At 41.0% G+C, this 22155-nt stretch overlaps 3 protein-coding genes across 4 annotated transcripts in view; 1 reads left to right on the plus strand and 2 right to left on the minus strand.

The window, feature by feature from the left end:
* Positions 1-535: 535 nt before the first annotated feature.
* Positions 536-4276, plus strand: med29 (mediator complex subunit 29). The gene is made up of 4 exons (XM_008286998.1): positions 536-722; positions 895-953; positions 3058-3142; positions 3749-4276. Exons 1-4 carry the CDS (start codon positions 561-563, stop codon positions 3974-3976), a joined length of 534 nt encoding a protein of 177 aa, XP_008285220.1. The 5' UTR covers positions 536-560; the 3' UTR covers positions 3977-4276.
* Positions 4277-5084: 808 nt separating this feature from the next.
* Positions 5085-14512, minus strand: mlf1 (myeloid leukemia factor 1). Of its 2 annotated transcripts, XM_008286999.1 has the most exons (8): positions 14382-14512; positions 13055-13217; positions 9404-9448; positions 7941-8024; positions 7706-7834; positions 7267-7426; positions 6731-6869; positions 5085-6020 (listed from the first exon to the last, which is right to left on the minus strand). In XM_008286999.1, exons 1-8 carry the CDS (start codon positions 14426-14428, stop codon positions 5954-5956), a joined length of 834 nt encoding a protein of 277 aa, XP_008285221.1. In that variant the 5' UTR covers positions 14429-14512; the 3' UTR covers positions 5085-5953. The 2 variants fall into 2 exon arrangements, with proteins under 2 accessions (XP_008285221.1, XP_008285222.1); XM_008287000.1 differs by lacking the exon at positions 9404-9448.
* A 1882-nt stretch (positions 14513-16394) lies between these two features.
* rsrc1 (arginine/serine-rich coiled-coil 1) overlaps positions 16395-22155 on the minus strand; it is a 118458-nt gene continuing 112697 nt past the window's right edge. The window contains exons 9-10 of the mRNA XM_008287001.1: positions 18974-19081; positions 16395-16748 (exon numbers count right to left, since the gene is read on the minus strand). Of these exons, the coding sequence (XP_008285223.1) occupies positions 16656-16748; positions 18974-19081 (201 nt within the window). The 3' untranslated portion in view covers positions 16395-16655. The remainder of the gene's footprint in view (positions 16749-18973; positions 19082-22155) is intronic.

The raw sequence follows: 22155 nt of genomic DNA on the forward strand, positions 1-22155 counted from the left end.
AATTAGAAAAAATGGTGTTGATTGGTCTCATTATTGGCGTTACTATCTATTAATGAGTAAATTAATAAATGTGATTATGACAGAGATTGTGATTATCACATAGAAACTGTATGTATGCAGTGAATGCGTGTAAGGGGAGGAAAAAGTAGGAATAGAAGCAAGCTGGAATCAAAGTACAAACATCTTTCTGGGATGATGATTTGATGTTAAAACGTGATTCATAAATGCAGCAACAATCATCTGTGCAAACTCCTAAAAAGTGTTGCAGGTGAATTATTTTAATATTTAAAAAGTCTTTTATTATATTTGTCATCATTTGGGATTTATGAGATTTGATAGGGATTTGATAATAATACAATTCAGAAATATACGTGCATAGGCAAAAAAGATAAGGCGTGGAATACTATTGAAGAAAATACGGTCTTATATTTAAGATTACTACAGACATATACATGCACAAACATACATAGATATGTACAGTGTGTTGTGTGGTTCAAGCTTTTATTCTGAAAAAACTATGACGCTGATATTTCGCTCTTCTATTGTCGTAGTCGGTCAAGATGGCGGCTCAGCAGCAGCCCGGCGGGCCGATGCCTCAACCTGGATTACAACAACCCACTTCATTACAACAACAACAACAACAGCAACTTAGCCAACAGCAGGACTTCGACCCAGTTCATAGATTTAAGATGCTCATTCCACAGCTCAAGGAGAGTCTGCAGGTAATTTATGCCACAGAGAGCTCGCTAAAGACTCAACTGGCAAACATCTGCTCACAATAGCTAAAGTTGCTTTTGCTAACGAATTGACAGCCCAACTACTGTAGCTTGGCAAGTATATTTGAAAGCAAAGACAATGTGATTTAAATGTATTACGTTAATGTTTCTTTTTCAGAATGTAATGAAGATTGCGTCCCTGAATTTGGCCCATAACACGACAATTGACAACGGCATGTAAGTAGCCTGGTTGCAGGGTGTTGTAATTTAACTGGAGTTTCTGATTAACTGATGATACCAGTGGGGCTGGGACAGATGTTTTTTTTTTTAGTAAATGTGGCGTGTCAGAACCCATTTCAACTAACCAGGAACAAAATATTGTAATTACTAAGTTTTTAACTTACACTTTTGACTGTCTCGATGAGCACAACAGTGTACTGCCACTCTTATTGTGGTCTTGACACAAACCATGAAAATATCAGGAATCATTTTGAAATCATTTGTTGTCTTGACATGTAAAGAAAAAAAATAATTAATATGCAAAATTACAATCACTGATGGCCTTTAAAACTTGCTGCTAAGAAGGAGAGAAAATATGAGATAGTAGAACAACAGTCACACTCTTCATTTACGTCAGTAAGCGGTGCACAATAATACTTAGTCGGTGGACAACGTCCTCCCAAGTCCGTCTAGTCTGTTTAGCTGAGGCCTGACAGACTCGCCAGCTTGCCAACTCTTCCGGGTAAGAGGATCAATAGAGCACATCCTCAGCTGCTGTCCAAAAGTCTTGGGAGAGGGACGGTATCATTAGGGCCATGATCGAGTGTTGCAGACGGTAGCAAACACCATCTGCACTGGCATCAACTACAGCAAGGAGCACCACACAAAGAAGCACACCATCACCTTTGTTCGAGTGGGGGAAAAGCCTCAACCCCATCCAAAAGCTCAGGGTCCTCTCATTACAACAGAAACAGTCTGGCAGCTTCTGGTCGCTGTAGGGTGACAACTGAGTTCCTGAAATCCATCGCAGCCACACCACTCTGCCAGACATGGTCCTGATGTCTGCAGCAACTTAACAAGTCATCTTACTCAAACTAAAAGTCCCTTGAGAAAGAAGGCAAAGTATGCTAACCTGGTAGCTAGCTGTTGGTAGAATAGCGGGAAGGCCTGGCAATGGGCTTTGCAGGCTAGTCTTTGACTCTGGTCCTGGGACTGCTGGGGACTTATGGATTACAGAGGTGAGGAGCCACAAGGAACATCTTAGAAACCACTGAAAAGGCCTCCTGGTGGTCCTGTTTGAGGAGGGAGACTTTGTTGCATAGTTTGCTAACTGGACAGAAGTAGGGGGCTGAGATGTCTGATGTTCTAGACCTGCAACGCATGATGACCCTGAGTTTAATCCCTGACAAGTGTATTAAGACAACTGAAAACCCACCAACATGAGCAACAAAACCACCACCTGATTGGATTTAAAGAAATTTTTAAGTTTAAAGGCACCAGTTTCTCAAAATTTGCCTGCACATAGATTCATGTGCCAATATACAGTGCAAGCTCTTTGTCATGTTATGTTAGCAGCTCCACTTACTCAAAACTCCGATATGTGTTGAATGAAAGTCAAAGTAAGGAGGCTGAAAAGCATTTAAGAAAACACCCCTCTGAGAAACTGAGAGGTCAAAAAGGAAACAGAGGATAAAATCTTAGAGTAACAGTGTTTAATAGGCAGATGGAGCAGATTGATGTCCTGAAGGCAGAAAGTGTAGTCAGTTAGTGTTCATGTGTTCATCCTTGAAATGTGTCGGTCACAAAAAGAACTCCGATCCCTCAGTTTGACGGCAGTAATGTTTCAATACATCTTAACAACATTGTTCAGGCTGTTTTTGTGTCTCACTGTCTAACTGAAGTCAGATACAAATGTATCACAACTTCCTCCAAGTGTAGACTGTCACACTGTGTTTAGTGATGTCTTCACTTTAGCCGATTGTTACACACATACAAATAAACTGTGTTCTTTGCTTGGATGCTAAACAGATCTCACGTCAACCTCACATCAGAATAGTGATGATAGATGGAACAAATATTACAAATGTAATACTAAAACATTGCTGGAACACTTTGCAAACAGTTTATTGATGTTTACGGTCTTTTGAACAGGCAGCAGGGCAGCCACCCACAGTCTTCATTGCCATTGGAGCAGCAGCAGCCTCACCTACAGGAATAAAACCAGTTAATCTAACATTAGTTCACAGGGTAACACAGAAGGAATGATTGATCCTGATTATGAGTGTCTCTGTCAGCCAGCTTTCTCATCACTTCAATGTGCTTCTTGTCTCTTTTTGTTCAGCAAAAGCAGTGACGCAGCTGTTCAACGCTTTGACAAAAGCCTAGAGGAGTTTTATGCCCTTTGCGATCAACTGGAGCTGTGTTTGGTAAGACTCAAGTAACTATACTCACAAATAGCTTTTTGTGGCACAAGGACAAGTTTTCTTCCATCGGATAGTAGAATCTGCTGACACCCATATCTGATTTATTAAAGCAAGCTCAGCACCATATTTAATTATTGATTTTTGTATTCAGTCAATAATAGTATTCCATTAGTGTATATTACAAACTATGCCCACTAAAAGCTAAATGTAGCCTTACTGATACATCGATTACAATGGAGGAACTTCCTTGTTTAAGAAACAGCAAAACGTAGCTTAAAATATGTATTTAATTTGTGTCTAACATTTATTTTATTGAGATTGTTACACATTAAATTTTTGAAGGAGCCCTACAGATTAACATGGTTTTCTTGTAAGACATTGCCGATGAACACAATGTCAAGATGTAAGGACATGACAATCGGCACTGTGACAAGTGGATCAAGATAATGCTAATAATGAGTGAAGCAGTCCTTTAAAGAACACAAATAGTGCTTTTAATAAGTAGTTTTCAAGTTCTTTAGTCTGTATTCAGTCCTTGCTTGAACAAAAAAATGTCAGTCAAACCATAGCATGAACTACACAAACCTCCATTTTCTCTTTTCTACACAGCGGCTGGCGTACGAGTGCCTCTCGCAGAGCATCGACAGCGCCAAGCACTCACCCAACCTGGTCCCAACAGCCACCAAGCCAGACACAGTGCAGACAGAGTCCATGTCTTACGCCCAGTACCTCGGCATGATCAAGTCCCAAATCTCCTGCGCCAAAGACATCCACAATGCATTGCTGGAATGTTCCAAGAAGATCGCAGGAAAGGGTCAGCCTCAGGGAATCATGTAGACCTGAACCAACTACTCCAGCTCTGTTTGCATCTGGTGACTTTTCTAAACAATAATGGATTTCATATTTGAGACTGCCCCCATATTTAAATCTGAGCTTTGCGCTACATTGGTCCAGATGCTGTTTGATTTCATAAGATCCTGTATATTTGGTTGAGATTTTTTTTTAAAGCTATGTTTCTTGTAATGGCTGTGTAAATATTCCTGACAAGTCATGTTCTAAGACGACCAGCAGGTGGAGGCAGAGTCTCAGAATCTTTTGTAGCATATTTGTATTGACTATTAAAACCTTTGTACTGATGCTGATTGTTTTCTTATGATTCACGGGGCACAAAGGAAGAACTGTCTGCAGATAACATCGTTATTTGCTGATTGTTTAAGCATGATTCACAAATGCAACAACAATCAGTTGTGCATGCAGGTGTTGTAGTGAAATATATGGTAAGGCCATACTTTTGCAGCAGAATTTTCTTTTAGCAGTGTCTTAAATGTTAAACTGTACAGGTGGGTTGTTTGACTGTTAGAATTGGGGGAAAAGTATACAGAGGTAAAGAAAGAAAAGAAAAGTCTTTTAGCTCAGCTCTTTCCTCCCCTTGGAGTGGTAGTGATGGTATAGCGGGGCAACATAGTGGTAGCCTGGAAACACCCTGGGGAATTTGAAGAGAAGACTTTTTAAAAAAACCTTTGTATACCATCCTCTCTGTTACATCAACAAAGCAACAACACAAATCACACGTTCTATGTTCTGGGGCTGAATGAAGCCCTGCTTCTTTCTTTTGTATGCTGAGGCTGAGGGATCAGTGAAGTCTGATATACGAGCACGTGAGAGGGGAGCATGGCGGGTTCGCAGCTGTGTAACATCTCAGACCAATCTGAGCTACTGACAAGTGCTCAGATCCAAAAATACCACGCCGGGTCACAACCGGGCATAAGAGGTTCATCACAATACAGGATCGCACTCATAAAACCTTCTGCAGGGCTGCACAAACATACAGTAAAAGTTTTTCACAACATTTATTTAGCATTTGTAAATTGAGACAACTTTCTTCTATCTTACAACCTGATGTAGGACTGATAACTGAAACAACAAAACTCACCAAAACACCGTATGAATGTTCACATTTTTATTTTCAGACAACAGCCTGTGTTTACACAGGCCTTATTTTTAGAGCTTGTCAAAATATACAAGAATAAAACGTGAATTATTGAGAATAATCCATACGTCCGCGAGTTTATGCTAAGCAGCACGGCGGAGTTCATCAGATGAAAAACGAGCAACCAAAGTAACAATATAAAAAAAGAAGGGTAACTTTTTCTTTTTACAAAGATTACAGCAGATAAAATACATATATCTAGAACATTAGGTGCTAGACAGTATAATTACAAGTAATGTAGATACTACCTAAGTGCATTAGTGGATTTCACACGAGTCAGTAATTCACTACTTTCTGTGTCCTATTGCATAATAATAATAGAGACAGTATGAAAAATAAAATTTATTTCTGTGTTGAAATGTGCAACGCTTATATGTCGATGTGCTTCTCAGTTTCACTGCATCCATAACCTGCTTCCTGGTTGGCGTGTAAGAAACAAGAACAGTAAGCTTCAACTGTGAATACCAAGTACAACAGTGAGGACTTTACATATTCTGCAGCAACATACTACAAATGACAAAGTTTACATTACCACTGATCATTCTCCAAAGCATAATGTACAGTTTTTGCAACTTGCAGATGTTGTGCCTCCCTGAACTCTAAATGTCCTGTTCAACCAGTACAACATGTTTAAGAAAATGTGCAGCAGTAATGTAAAATACATGCAGCTGAGCCAAAATCTGTGAAACACCGGATGTAGAATAACTATTTTAAAACCCAGGTCAGTGTCCTCTGTGTGTTTTTGTGCGTGGAGGTGTTGAGGAGGCACCAGGGTGTACTGTATGATCCTTGAAAGACTTTATTGACACATATACAGCTGATTTTTACTGCTGTGTCGAACGTGAGCCTTTCATTTTGCTTTTACCCTCAGCCGTGGCGATTTGTTGGTCCCTGTGGAAAACACAAAACAAAGAAAGAAATGGAATAATCACAAGCTTGTTTGGCATCATACTAATAACCGTATAAGTTACAGCGTATGGATGAGTGACAAAGGAAAAAACAACTTTAAGTGTCTTAGCTGGGTGTTGTGGTGCCAGAAGAGCTTTAATGCAACTTGGCACTGATTACTGGAGGGATAGAAAACCATTTTCCTAAAACATTTTCCATCATTTGTTGTTTTGGTGATGGTGGTGAGCACTGTCTAAAATGTCGGTCTAAAGTCACCCATAGGTGTGTAATTGGGATGTGATCTGGTGTTTGAGAGGGCCCTAGCTTAAAATTAACATAATCTTCCTACAAATCAAACTATTCAGTGACCTCTCAAGGCCTTCAGATGAGAGTATTGTCATCCTGGAGGAGACCGCTCCCACCGGGATTGAAATGTTTCATGCCAAGGTAAGATGAAGACGCAGAACAACTTTGCAGTGACCATTCCCTCTCATGGCACAAGTGGACCAAAACCCTGCCAGCAAAATGCTCCCCATAGCATAACAGAGCCACTGGATCCCCTCCACTGCAGGGGGGGTCAAGGGTTCAGGTTTTTCCTCTAATTTGTCACCAGTCTGTTCATGTCTGCTATGCGTCTTCTACTTGTTTGTCATTCGATCCTGAAGTGCAGATTCTGGCCTGTCTTCGACACTACATGTGGTCTGAACACTGACCTGTGGGCCTGCTCGGGACCGGTGAGGGCTGCCTGGCGAACAGCACGGGGTCGAGGTTCCTTCAGGCGAGACATGGGGCCAGACGACTGAAACTTGGACACTTCCTGCTGCCACTCATCGTCAAAAGACTGCGCTTCGGCTGAGGGGAAAACATCATGATCATGTTAGGCAGATTAGTGGCACAGAGAGACGTAGACAGTGGTGCTTGGTAGGCGAGTTAAGGGGGAATGCCATCCAACTTCTTAGCATAAATGACTGAAATGCATCCACCTTAACCTACTGGTGGTTTATAGAGTGAGATAATATTGTGTTTAACTGAATAGTCCATGTAGCAAGTCTAAGGCACTCAATCAAAACACATAATAGTCCTAAAACTATGGCCAGTATAGAAGGTTCATCTATCAGTGTTAATGATTCTACAAAACATGGATTTATATTTGTGGACCAGGCATGTCTAATAACTCAGTGACTCAAAGAAGATGCATAAAAGCTTAAAGCAGATTATCAGGAAATGGAAATGGAAAACTTTAACATACATTCATCCAAATTCTGGAAGTCCTGGTTGAACTCCTTCTCTCCTGTTTTCTTGTTGTATTTCTTCTCTACAACATGGCCTCTGTCCTGGATGTGGTGACCAATTCTCATCTTCTCCAGTCCACTCTCAGAGTCTTTAACTGCATGCCGGGTCTCCGTGATCTGGGGGGAAAAAAAACATGATTAACCCCATCAGACACAGCTGGTCCACAGAAAAGTGTATTAACTCAAATAAGCATGTGGTTATTGAAAAGTATAGGAAAGACAGAGAGGAAACTTTTCTCATGATGGACAGTTTGAATACAGGTGCTAGTAACATTATTAATAATGGTTCCATGTCGGAGCCCTAGTTCCAATTTTAAAACTGACAGATTTTAGAGCACACAGCACTGAACTGTGTTTGAATGTACTCTGACTTAAGATGGTAGCACATCCACTCACCCCTCCAGGGGCACGGCGTGTCGACGAGGTCGCCTGGAAGACCTTGGGAGGCTCGTTCCCAACTTTTGAGTATGTCATGACGGATGAGGAGCTGAATGAGTGGCTGTTTGAACCTGTGGGCGGGTTCTCCTGAAACACACGGACAAAACACTCACTGTTAACATTTCGTTCGACACAGCAGTCGGCAAAAGCTGCCAAGGAAGATAACAGAAAACCATCACTTCAGTAAACTCACAAAGTTTCTGTGCATTTCATCCATCCTGTTTCGCACGTTGGCCATCATGTTGTCAAACATGCCAAAGGGATTCCTCATCATGTCCTGTGCAAACATGAAAGGAAAATAACAGTCAAAGCTCCAGGAGTTAAATGGCTGGGCTCATATGCCACCTGGTCGCTAGGTATTACCAGCTCATAAACAACGCCATCATGTGTACAAACACACATGCACAGAGAGCTAAATGTGTCTCATGTGTGCCATCTGGGACACTGTAACCAGGACATTCGCATTTTGTCACTTCAACATATGTGACCCAGTGACGTTCATGACAGAACTACAAACCAAGTCCAGCATGGGATTTGTAGCTTAATTTGGGGGGTTTTCCTGCACAGTTAATTTAAAGGTTGCTTCAGTTCTGTGCTGTTTTGATCAAAACCTGACCATGCTGTCAAACAAATCTTGTCGATGACACACATATCACAGCTGAAGCAGCCCCTTTTTGAGCCAAAAAACCCCCGCACACAACTCAAGTCAGTCATGCATGTCACAGTCAGGTGCAATCCATCACAATGCATGAATTGCATGCAAACTTTTTTTTTCCATTCCATATTCTGTGAAGGTGCGGCCACAGTTAAAAATGAACCCAGATCTTACAGAAACAGACATACCATCAGTCGTGCAGAACAGAACCTGCAGACTAGTCAAGAAACCAGACCTTTGAAACCATGATGATCGTATACATGAAGGTCACAGTGTTTCTACAAGACTGTTTTTAGGTGTTGCATTGAGGTCTAACAGTGGTGTGTGCTTTTTTGAGACCAATCCTGCCTCCTAGTAATTGTGGGCCATAGTCAAAAAATTCCCTCAACTGTGAAAGTTCCTCCTTTCAATAAAAAAGTAAAAATTTCTTATTATAGGTGACTGAAATGTTATTGTAAACATGCTATTGTTTGTTTCAATTGGATCCCTTATTGTTGCTTCAGCTGATTGAAAAAAACTATTGGTGAAAATGCTATCTTGTGTTTGGGTGTTCTCTTTTCCCAAATGAAAGACTATGCAATCAGTTTTTAATCAACAAAAAGTTTGGATAGAGAGATGCATACGCACAGTTTTACACTAATATTTAAATATTTTGCTGAGAGTATCTTATCATTTATAGCTAAAATCTTGTTTTGTTGCTACTACACTGAACAGTAAAGAGTACAGGGAAGAAATTCTAATAAGGAATCTGGTTAAACCTGACTGTACCTGAGCTACAGCGATGGCTGGCTTTATATGAAATAACACAATATTTTGTACATGGATTGATGGTGTAAATATGGAGCGAGCGTAGAGGAAACACTGTGACGAACTGAGTGACGGTTTCTAGTCAATAAGCAGTGGGCTGAATCAGTCACAGAGTTAGAGCATGCACTTGACCTACAAAGATTGAAACGAGAAGGTCATGAGGGTGTAACTGAACAGTGGATGACTCTACTGACCGTGCTGTCAATACTGCCAAAGGGCAACAATGACCGGCTCATATCCTGAGGATTCAAACAGTATCGGTTTAGCAACACAGCATTTGAGTCTTTATGCTTCACACATACATACATTTTAAATATATATGAGCCACAATATCAGTGTTTACAATATATTTACAGAGGCATCAAATATTCCTAGATACTTAATGGACAATGAAAACACCACCTGTGTCACACAAGCAGGCGGCCTGTTACAGCACAGATTGAAATACTACGAAATATCACTGCCACTAATCCACATTCATATACCAGCTCACCGATATTTATATGCACATAAATCATGCAGACTTTTTGCATGTTTGTCGAGGTTGTTGCCAGTAAGCTGTTAGGTTGTCTTACATCTGTCACTAAGCCCTTGGCACAGCTACACACAGCTCCCCACATGGCCTTAAACACAGCCGTTCAAGGCCGTGAACCTTCCAGAAGTGCAAGCAGCAAGAACTGAGCAACCAGCAAGGAGGGAGCAGCCTGCAGCCTTCACTCAGACTCTGTGTTCCCTGGGCCAAAACCACAGGTGCTTGTGACCCTGTGGCCCCGGATAAGCATCTCAATGGCCATCGCTATGTGTGTGAGGGCATTTTCTGGGGGTGTGATGTGCATGGGTATTGTGCGTAATCAGTGGGGTGTTGAATGACTTGTGTTCCATGTGTAATTGGGTCGCATTGCCGGAGATTAGTGAGGATTTAACGCTGAAACCGAGCTTCATTCTAGGAAGGCTACAGTGGGTTGGGTGGACCAGTCGGGACGGGGATCCGACAGGGGGTCGGAGAGTCCAAGGCTGCTCTCTCAGCTCTTTTCAAAGGTCAAGCTGATGTGAAACACTCCTGGCCCGTATCTATGAAGCCTCACGGCCAATTTTATCTCACAGTGGCATCTATGAACTAATAAATGCCGGTTACATATCTCGCCACATTATATTTAGACGAGGGTTGAGTAGAGGAGAGACTGAGGGCGCAAAATAACAAACGCAGACCCAGTGGTCTACGCATTACACATTATTTTAGGCTGTCTGGACTACTGCAGATTGTCTTTTTTTCTGTCTCTCTCTCAATCCGATGCTGAACCTGCCACTGTATCCTTGTGGGAATTCCTGATATAAACCATACTTGCAAGTAAAGTAAAGAGGTGGAGGGTCACATGGGAGGAGTCAGGTAAATTTGTGCTGTTTGAGTTAAAAGACGAGGATGCTAAAGAACCACTGCATCTGATAGCGACGATAGGGACATTTTTACAGCTACTTTTCTTCTCACTTTATCTTTGCGGTATGAGACAGCATGTCTTTAAGGGTATAAATCCACAACACAGACAATATCAGTTCTACTTATGCTATTTACTACCTTTTCATATCTCTGACACCACTGAACAAACCACAGAATCAAAGATTGTAAGAACACGTAATTTGAAAGATGCTTGACTGTCACTCAGCAGCACTTTTGTAAACAAGTGTCCCGATGAATGAGTCCTTTGAAAGGTGATACGAACCAGGTAGTGGATACTGGCGAGAGATGGGGAAATATGAGCACTCATAGCAGCCTTGGGAGGTAAGACGGGGTTTATTCTCCCATTAGGAATCTAATGCTTGGTAAGCTATTACAAGGAGTACAGGCCTTCCAGCATGATGTGGCCAACGTCTGCGTGCATTTCAGTGCCATGTGTGCAGGCATGCCAGCGCATCTATGTTATTTTTCAAGCTGTGACTGTGTAATTGCGCCTGGGAACGTGTTTCGACACTGTATGTGTGTGTTTTTGAATGTATTTTCGTGCGCACATTTGTGCCTGTGATACTGGAGAACAATTTGAGAGAGAGAGGTGTCTATCATCTTGCTGCTCACGCAACAGCACTGCCAAAGCACGTTCTGCGAAACAGATGGACGAAAAGAGCAACAATGAGAAAACAGAGTGTCCCTGACATCTGAGCACAACGTGCCTTTGCAAAGCCGACAGCACAGCGCCACAGCTTCAGCCTTTTGACCACTGTTGGGCAGCACTTCTACTTGTCCTCAGATAAATGAGTGTGTGTAAAATTAGAGAGCAGAGTTGTGTGATTAAAAGAAATAAAAAAAAATTGGGTCCCTATATAATTCAACCTTGATTCCATGCATCTATACCATATTGTACGTACTCTGTTTATTGTTAATGACTATTAGCAGGGCAGACTAGAAATCTGGAGGCTATAGAAGTGTATTTTTCTTTAATCTCACATTTGCGTTTCCATCAAGAAAAAAATCTGAGTATGGGTTGCACAATCTGTTTATTTTCAAAGCTGATAGCAATATCATTAGTAATCAAAGACCAATATTTATACATTTGAAAATTAATGAGTTTTACTGGGAGTGTGTCAAGAAAAGATAATTGGAAAAACGCTGAATATCGAGCAGGCGGACCCTGATTATGGGTGTTCTAACATGCTCTTTCTACATATCACTGAGAAACCTTATACATTTATACTTTGTTAATTGCTATTCCTGCAACATGTGATCTATCTTGTCCACAACTGCTGGACAAGTCAAACAACATACAAAAACAAACCAAAAAAAAAACCCTTAACCTAATACTACATTAAACCATTTGTTTGGATGGACATTTTGCACTGCAGTTCCATTTCCCTCGCTGCCACGGAGGTCATTAGTTAAGAACTGAGAGCCCTTTCTCAGCTGGCATTAGCTGGTTAATGGCATGATGCTAATAAATACTGCTGGCAACTGAGGCTCCACTTCAGATGAAAGTCATTATCAAGGATAAATACACAGGCTCTCATGAGGAAGCAGGTGTCAGGGACTAAGTTTGACTTCGCAGGAAAAACTAGGCAGCGGAGGGGGAAGCTTGGGAAAGGTTAACGGGTGCAAACTAGCGGGTCAAGCTATCCCCTCATTTACTAAACTGTCTTTACGCTACAAGCCAGCCCAATTAACATCAAAACGTTCCAGAGCAAATACGTGGCCTATGAATGCTCTCTAAGAATCACACTGTGACCACATATTGCTGATGTACAGAAAACACTTACATTTAAAGGCCAAACATGGTTTTAGCTAACATTACAACTAGTTCAATTTCAATATTATTAAAATATGTTGTTGTTTTCAGCAGCAGAGCAAAGCAACATTCTCTGGAGTCCGATTGCTTTGAGTGTCAGAGAAGTCTGTGCATGTATTTGCAAGAAAGTAGTGTGTCAGTGGAACAATGCACTATAAATAGGGCTCCTCAGGGCTAGATATAACTGTCCAGAGAGGCCAAGGGGGTTGCCCTTCCACAAAATCAGTGACTCACATGGCCCCATACCTCAGCAAGCGGCGCTCCAGTTACGCTGCCAGTGGCCAGCTTCCACTAAAACCTTAGTAAACTTAGCACTTCCTCTAAATGCTAATCTTCTGTGGTTATAAGCCCGTTAGAGGGTCATAAAGCCTAAATGTACGGTATGAGTAAAGCAGGGGCTTCATCTTTTGTCCCCTCTTGACCTAAATGATACGTAGGTAGGTGCATGTACACTCATGTGGGTATTATAAGAGACTGGAGAGAGCTTTTTTCCCCCTGTTAGTTGTTTTCCCAAGTTAACAAACCCCTCTAAACTGTAGGAGAAGTGTTTCTTTTTTTTTTTTTTTTGGTTCTCACCCTGTGTTCGTTTCTCAGTGCGACAGATGAGCTGGGATGCTCTATCCCTTCACGACCACGGTTCCTCCCATCCATTATACTGGGCATTATGGGCCCGCCAAACGGCTCAGAGAAGCTTCGCATCATCTGCCGCATGTGCTCCCGGTGAGCACGAAATGGATCCCTGTGGGAAAGGAAGAGGAGGCAAAGACAAAGTGTATATCAATATTCACTAAGGAAATGTGCATGATGATGCTGGAAACCGCAAACCGTGACAAAAGCGCTTAGACATGCTGCAAATGAATATGTCTTCATACGAGGCACTCTATATTTGAGAATGACTCCTATCTCCTGTGTCGGCTTGGAGCTCGTCAGAGATAAATTCTTCAATGAACACAACACACTGAAATAAGAAGCAGCCCTAAAATAATTTCAGCCTTACAAGTGAGGTTAAGTGTGGCCACGTAACTCATGCAACGTGTCAAAGAGACTGTAGCACAGTGTCAGGATAGATTGTTGTTCATCACAAATGACCTGTTGCTAATGACTATTTCTGAATCATATTGGATATTCTATTACTTAAGATATAGCACTTTATTTCTTTTAATCAAAACTTAAAGTAAAAACATGTCTTCACCTCACACTTTTATTTACTTTTTAAGTTTATTCCACAAAATAAAGCACAACATTCAGTAACTGTCATGGCAACAGTTGGTGCATCTTACAGAAGCTGTTGCTGACTTAGAACTGAATATTATTTAAAACTGTAGCATCACTTATACAACAGGTTTGCCTAAATCGAATGAAGATAGAGCTACAAAATAAAAGTTGTCGATGTATTGTAACTACAGTTCTCAGTGCTGCGTGGCAGTAACATGGTAGAGCCCAATGAAATCTGTCAACAAGTTGGTCATCTTTATTAATAGTAGGGTATTTATATTTATAACATACTTTATAAGTTACAAATCTGTCTGAATGAACATCTGACAAACACAATCAGTCAATTGAATTAGGTCTAATATATCAAAGTCTTTTAAACAGATAAAAATGATTATTAAAAGTAGAAGTAAACCTGCCATCTCCTGCACCAACCCACTTCTTTATTTAACAATAATATATTATACTAATAGAGCCACTTTTCAGTGTTGCACAGCCTTGTGGGTACAATTTGAAATTTGCCTGTGTCTTTTATGCACATTAAAGTCTATCTTGATTGGGATGTACCACTTCCTTGCTGTTTATCCCCGTGATAAGTTGTTTTTGAGCTGTTGCATTATGAGACAAACACTTTAATGCAAGCCAAAACATTCTGACACTATCAGCTGTAGTGGATTTAACAGCTACTCACGAGAAAAACGGATCCTCATCAAACTCCCTGACGTTGCTGTTGAACATTTCCACCAATTTTCAAGCTGCGAAGAGAATTTAAAAAAAAAATAAAATAAAGAAATATTCCGTGTGTCGGCTCCACCGCTCAGCTCCGGTAACGTTACTATGCAGGAGGCACCGCGTGATTTAGAACCCAAGTCGCTGTGACACCGGACACGTGGCCAGAACGCTGCCCTCTGATTGGCTGGTTATTCGCAGCTTTGAACGGCGTCTCTCCGCGCGCTGCGTGTTGTGGCTGGCTGCCATGGCAACGGCACTCTAGAAATTTCTTGTAAATTTACTTGTCTGACTTCTGCATGTCACCAGAAAAATAGTCGTACCCACACAGGGGCTATGTAACCTCCATAATTCTAGTTGTATTGATTAAAAACAGCAGACATATCAATTATTATTATGAGGACAGGGAGAAGTTAGATGAGGGAACTCTCCAGGGTAGAATTTCTAGACTGGCTGCTGAAGAGATTCTTGCCTTTAGGAACTGTAGGGTGCAGAGACATTTAGGATATGCCAGCAGGGAAACCTCACACATTTCACTCACACAGTCAAGTTAAATGTGTGCCTTCTCAAATCATTTGTACATTCTTATTTATTATTTCATTACAACACCACCTATTTGAAGAGTGACACACTGTGTCCCAGACTGAGTATAGATTTACCATCTGGCAGTTCCACAAATAGGCATGAGTCTACAGTACACTGCCTCGAATCTCTGCTCAAACAGGGTTACAACATAGACTAAACAAACATCAGTTGCTATGTAGTATGTACAGATGGGTGGCAACGTAAAGCAAGATGTTGGACCACCATATGCTGCGAGAACAGCTTCAGTGCTCCTTGGCATTGATTCTCCAACTCTACTGGAGGGATGAACACCAGTCTTCCAAAGGATAGAGAGCGCTGTTAAACATTACCGTCCAAAATCTTCCATAGTTGTTCAATTAGGCTACGATCTTATGACTGTGATGGCTGTCTATTTACATCTATGGGATAAGAATATATCTTTGAGAACAGCAATGTTCACATTCTGGACAGAGAGAACAGTGGCAATCGAGGTAAAAATGGAACAGCCTTGTCCGAACAGATGAGGGAGTCTATCACACCATTTTTCAGGTACTTATAAGGCAGTCTTGAGATCTCTCCCCAGAGTTTTACTACCATTAACACCCTGAGTCATCCCTGACCTGGCAGTTCCACCAATCATTTACACCTCGAGGCATGCGAGTCTTGGGTCATTAGTGGGACATTAACCATGAGAGTTGGTGGTGACAATATATATCTGGGAATCCCCCCAGTCGGTTAGAACTGAAGAAGCCTCCTGGGTAAATGCCCAAATGTCTTCAAGTACCAAAAGGAGAAGTCCAGTTGGCAACTACTGAAGCTCCTGGGATTACCATGACCTGGATGACTGAGAAACTTCCACAGACATTCATCAAATCATTCGGTGACCCCTTGTGCTCAAATGATGGGGGCGTTGCCATCCTGGAAGACACTACTCCCACCAGGACTGTACTGTTTTGCAGTGACCTTCGCTTATAAGGGGACATGTGGACCTAAGTCATAGCAGTAAAGTGACCGACACACTTTAGGGGTCAAATTATATTGACCCCTATTGTATATTTTAAAGGAGAGCAAAGTTCAAGGCAGATGCGATGATGTTTGATCGATTCTTAAATAAAACTGGATAGAAGGATTGCAAAGACAGAGAAGATAGGGCTGTCTCTTATCTCTTTGGTCTGCAGTGCACCATATAAGGTACTGCTGCTGTCTAGATGCAACAAATGTCACAAGGTTTGGGTGAAGAGAAAGGAGCATTTTCTGTCAGGCTCACTTATCGGTTTATCACCATAATTCACCCACACAAAAATAAAATAAAAAAAATCTACGCTATCTGTATGGTATCAGACCAGCCTGTCTGAATCCAAGATTTCCCTTCATTAAAAATATATGACGACAAATAAAGAAAAGCAAAATGTTTAATTCATTCACTTCTTTATTTTAATAAAAAACAGCACATCAAGACCAAAAATTCTTCATTTACTAAAGTTCTCACAAGTCTGTATAACAGTTAAGACAAATTAGTGGGCAAATAAGAAATGCAGTAATGTCCTAAAACCAGACAGAACGTGACAGGGATTGAGACACAATAAAATCAAACTTGAAAGAGTGAATGAGGCATAGATGTGGACTGAAACTATCCTGGGAAGGGTGAGACCTTCTGGGTTTCTGGCAGCCTTCAGGTCACGGGACTTCCCATGAGCCTCTCCTGTCGCAGCGAGACCAGTCTGTTTAACCACAGCTCCTCGGCCTTCTCCTTGTCCATAAACAACTACAGGACATGCATAGAGGGTATGAAAGTAAGCAGGAAGACAAAGGCACAGGTATGAAGAAAGACCACAGGACTAAGTGGCCATGCAGTTTAGCTGTATTCAACACTGGAACCACTGATGCTCTATTTTGTTACAGACAAACATTAAAACAGATTTGAATAGGCAGAAATATCAGAGTACAAAAACTGCATTTCTTGTATGTAAAGATACTAAAATCTTAGACAACCACTTGTTTGGTTTTTAAAACATTGGAAAACAGTCAAAAAACGCCCACAATAACTTCCATATGAAAGGTCTTGTTTTGTTTGATTTCAGTCTAAGGAATCCAGACATATGGAGTTTATTGTCATGTTTAGAAACGCTGCCAACTCTTACATTTGAAAACCTGAAATCACCAAATCTTTTGCATATTTGCTTGCAAAATGAATCCATCAAATATCAAAATATTTACCAAACAACTGTTCTGACTCATCTTTGCAGGTTTAAACTAGTTGGAAGGTAGTTGTTCAAATGTCTGTAAAGCCCTCTGAAAGCAAATGAACATAATACTGGCTTTTTTAAATTAATAAACAGATATATAATTACAGATATATACAGAATATACACCGATGATTAGACTTGAAGCTAATTTGTGAAACTATGCGCACCTAAAAAAGAGGATCTTGAGCAACACCAGTGAAATCCGCTCGTCATCCAAACACATTTCTACTGTCTTTTGAATTTCCTCCGAGCAGCGTGAGCAGTATTCCACGGTCTGCTCTGACACTTAAGTCATTACCAACTTCTGGTGTCAGTAATTGGAACTGTAGTGTTACAGCTGCTCACTCCTACCTTTCAAACCTCTCACACCTCCAATGTGACAGAAATAAATGAGCTGTGTTTCCTTGTAAGTTCATGATCATGGCACCGGGTTGTCAGTACTGCCCATTGACACCCATGTGACCCCAGTGTAGACACCAGCACAGTGATGATGCTATATTACTAGAGTGAAGGCTGCCGGTATCTCACATGTCTTATCAGTGTTTTCCTGCCTACTCAGCTACAAATGCACATAAAAAAAACCCTCATCTCGTGCTTGGTGGGCCTTGCTAAGCCTGGTGATAGAAAAAGGCCTACACATGTGACTTCAACACAGTACATCACTGGCAGTAATGATATTGATTGTAAAAAGGCTATAAAACTGCTGCTCCACGTGTCTGATGAATGAAGGCATCTGTTTATTAGGAAGTAACATAATGACTATGTGACTGAGAAGCACGGCGCTGAGACATAGGGGGAAAATTGGAAGATTATTTCTGTATTCACTACGTGTGTTTGTGTGAGGGTGAGAGATAATGTTGACACGCTGGCTACGTGTACATACTCTACATCTATGTGATGATATGTGTCTATTATTATGCAGATTGTAGAGCAACCCCGGGCATGTCAATCCTTCATTCCTAACCTACGCTGCTTTCAGCTGCACAGCATCTTATCTGTGTGTTAGATTCAACACCAGTGAGTTCTTGTCTGTCGGCCCTGCGCCGGTGTCACGGTGCTAATGAGGCTGTGTGTGTGGGATGACAGTATCTGAGCCGGGCTAATGGGACTCATCTGTTCTAATTGGAAGTGGAGCTGGAGCTGAAGCTGGGGCCGGGGCCCGCCTGAGGCATATTGCTACCATACATCAGCCTGTCTGAGGGTGTGTATGTGTGTGCATTGAGCTGGGGGGCGTTGAGTGTCTATGTGAGGGGGTTATCTGCATACGTCAGGCCATAACTTAGTTTCCCCCAGTGGAGACAGATGACTGGGAAGCCCCTGGGAGCATTATTGGAGTTTAAAGTTTTCCTTCTCGTTTTTCATCATTGGTCTGCAGTCGGAGGAGGAAGTGATGTTAGGAGGCTATAAACTGCTAGACTGCGGTTTCCTATGTGATATGAAGCACTGTATCAGAATATGTGAAAACGCTGTAAATAGTGGTTGGAGTTAGGAGCAGCAGTAGCTTTTTTTTTTTTTTTTTTTTCCTAGAAAAAGTTTACAAAGTTTGTCCATCAATCAATAAACTCAGACACCACAAAAACAGGATGGTAAATAAAATGACAAGAAGCCAGATCAGCTCCGACTGTGCCTGAGGATTATAATATATACAATGTTTAAAAAAAAAAAAGAAGAAAAAAAAAGTCCGTGCTATGGAGCTTTATGACAGCAGAAAGCTAACTGAGAAAGAATTTGACTGGGAACTTACATTGGGATGGGCAAGTGTGTCGCTGTCATTGTAGATTATGGACACAGGAAGAGTGACGTCCTGAGGATACGGCCTCTCTGACTCCTGCTTCACCTCGACTGGCTCAGTCTGCATTCACAGACAAACACAAAGCTCAAATTTTTAAAAAAAGTACATTACAATACTGAAATATAGTTGAGTTTACCAAAACAGACACAGAGCAATGATGGAATATAATATATATTAAATATAAATTCATATTAAATACAGCATTATTAACTTAAAACCATGTGGTGCCCATAAACTACCACAGAAATGACATGTGCATATAAATATTTCCATATCCCAATTTCAGACTGCATAATAACTTAATGGTTTTCGGTAAGTAGTGTGCTCTGACTATAAAGTGACTTAATTATATGCAAGCAGCCAGTATGCATACAAAAAACTCTTGATTTTGAGTGTCCTGCTGATAAATAAAAGCCTCAGTGCTAAAGGAAATGGAGGCACAATTTACAGCTTAAAAACATGAATAAACTGGAAAAAGGAAGTTCTAAGACAGGGATCTCCAACTCCAGTCCTCGTGAGCTACTGTCCTGTTGGTTTTAGATGTTTCCGTGCTGCAACACACCTGACTTAAATTGATGGATCTCCAACAGCTTGTTGTCAAGTTCTACACTAGTCTGTTAATGAACCATTAATTTGTCAGGTGTCAGGTGTGTTGCAGTACAGAAACATCTAAAACCTGCAGCACAGTAGCTCACGAGGACCGGAGTTGGAGATCCCTGATCTAGGAGAATGAATCTTGCCTTGCAATTTGGTGCATGACTTTCAGCACATATACATAATTTCTTGTTGATGCAAAACATTTATTTTATTTTTTAAAAAATTTGTGTACATTAACTCCAAACACTGAACAACAAAAAGAAATATACTGGAATATATTGCATGTGGTGTGCAATTACACAGTATAGAATTGTGAATTGTGAAATGCAGTTTGAAACTTGTCCAGATGATGGCAGAAAAAGACTGGAATATACAGTAAACCAGCAGAGCGCAGAGTACCGATAAACATCAGCTTGTATCCTGAGTGTTAATCTCATTATCTTCCTTGATTCATCTGTCTGTGAATGTAATGAGGCAGTGAGATATAGATAAATACGTATATTCTCCCCTGATGGCAACCATCTTATATTTTGTGTAAGCGAATCTCACCTATAACTACAGTGCGAAAGGCTCGGCTTTAAATAGGCTGAAACACACACAAGTGTATCAGGTCTCTTATATGCTGGTGATTATCTAAGCTAAAACTTCCATCCATCCATCCATTATCTATACACCGCTTAATCCTCACTAGGGTTGCAGGGGGGCTGGAGCCTATCCCAGCTGACTTAGGGCGAAGGCAGGGAAGCTAAAACTTGTAAATAATAAAATATTCAAACACAGCTTTGTGACAGGTCAGCTTTGTCACTTGAATAGCAACATCATGTACATACTGTTGCATTTACAGCCAAAGCGCTTTCATTTAATCGACATAGAATAGGAACGAGGCCTCTCTGTCGCCCTCATGTTGCCATCTGTAGAGTCCAAGCTGATAGAAGGAAACGTGATTTTTAGAATGACTCTTCCTCCAATCCTTGGGGTGTTACTTAAAGCTATAATAAGCCCCATATTTGAACGGATGGCCTGTTCTCCTTGTTGTGCTTGATTAAGAAGAAATATCAAAATGAATACTTTGCCAAGTCCATTCATGTTTCAAACACTCTTAATACCAGCCCCAGAGCAAATGTTTACCCAGTTGGAAAAATCTATTTAAAATTCATTTGGCAGGATACAAAAAGTGAGCGAGATATGAAACACACTGACTAATAAGCATGGTGATGTGCCAGATATCAGATAGTATAACTCGCCATTACATTTCTAGGGAGCAATATGCTGAATATACATTTCTAATGAGTGCAGCTTGCTTGAAAGGGGATAAAAAAAAAAATTGGAGAAAAATTTGAAGAGCGTCTGTAGCAGATGTTAAAGATTTCACCGAAGCTCTCCTCATTAACAGCTGATTAAAAATTATTAACGGTCGCATCTCATAGCTCAATGATTATAAATGCTAAAGCCAAATAAACTTTCTGGGCATATATTCTTGAGTGGTAACTAAATAATGTTGAAATGCATTTCAGTTACAGGAAAAACATTCTTTTAAAGGGTTTAATTAATCACAAAGATGCGTTATAGGGTGGACACACAATGTTTAAATGTACAGCACATTTAGAAAATATTCTTTTCATTGCAGCCAAATAAGTGAAATCGCTAAAAGACTGTGGAAGACTATGAAATCTTCCCAACTTAGGATGAATTTTCTGTATCTCTTAAGTAATATTTGACTAATGATGAGAACAATACTCAAAAGATTGATCTGAAAACCAACAAGGAGCTGTTAAAAAAAACTGTGTAAAGCTGAATTTGTATTTCATTCAAACACTTCTGTTCTTAAAAAAGCAGCTCATTAAAATACTTAAATACAGCAAAAATGCACCCCCTTTCTGTACTTCACATAATATGCATCTTTGGCTTAATACACAAGCTGTATATTACTGTTGTACTGTATATTTTTTTCTGCTACAGGAGACCAAACAGAAAATCATCAAACCTTGCAGATCCTGGTAACTTTGGTGGCTTAGTATGTGAAAGGCGCATAACACTCAGAGTATGTTCTGCATGTGCAATCTATGCTGTCTCTCCAGCGCGGGTCAGACTAGTTTAGTCCAGTGCAAATTGCTACCTCATGGGTCTTGACCTGTGTCAGACCCACCAAGATGTGTCCCACAAGTCCGTGTAGGTTTGCTGTCACATGTTGTCGACTATTTTTTTCAAAACAGCCATGAGCCCCAACAAATCGAATTCCTGCTCCTTCAGAGACAGGAACATTTCAATAATGACTTCTGTGTTTTGTCTGCATCTGCACAACCAGAGGGGGGAGAAAGAGACAGACAGGGAGACAGAGGACGGCTGTTGCCTGCTGTGGCTTTTGTGTGGGTGCTGCCGCTTTGGAGGCGGCGAACAGTGGAGCGTCTGATGAAACCGTCTCAGGTCGGAACAAACGGCACTGAATGGGAATGTTTGATTTGGTCTGGGCTGTCTCTGGACAGACGGCACAGCATTACAGAGAGGGAAATTCAATAAGAGACGGAGTGAAAAGCTGG

This window comes from Stegastes partitus, unplaced genomic scaffold (genome assembly GCF_000690725.1).
Source record: "Stegastes partitus isolate 25-593 unplaced genomic scaffold, Stegastes_partitus-1.0.2 Scaffold482, whole genome shotgun sequence".
In the NCBI taxonomy this organism is placed as follows: Eukaryota; Metazoa; Chordata; class Actinopteri; family Pomacentridae; genus Stegastes; species Stegastes partitus.

Excerpts from the sequence above, each read along its gene's own strand:
- med29 (XM_008286998.1), top strand. The coding sequence starts at position 561 with ATGGCGGCTCAGCAGCAGCCCGGCGGGCCGATGCCTCAACCTGGATTA. Across the intron at positions 723-894 it reads AGCTCAAGGAGAGTCTGCAG|AATGTAATGAAGATTGCGTC; the intron begins GTAATTTATGCC and ends TTTCTTTTTCAG. Across the intron at positions 954-3,057 it reads ACGACAATTGACAACGGCAT|CAAAAGCAGTGACGCAGCTG; the intron begins GTAAGTAGCCTG and ends CTTTTTGTTCAG.
- mlf1 (XM_008286999.1), bottom strand. The coding sequence starts at position 14,428 with ATGTTCAACAGCAACGTCAGGGAGTTTGATGAGGATCCGTTTTTCTC. Across the intron at positions 13,218-14,381 it reads GATGAGGATCCGTTTTTCTC|GGATCCATTTCGTGCTCACC; the intron begins GTGAGTAGCTGT and ends CCTTTCCCACAG. Across the intron at positions 7,835-7,940 it reads ATGAAATGCACAGAAACTTT|GAGAACCCGCCCACAGGTTC; the intron begins GTGAGTTTACTG and ends CGTGTGTTTCAG.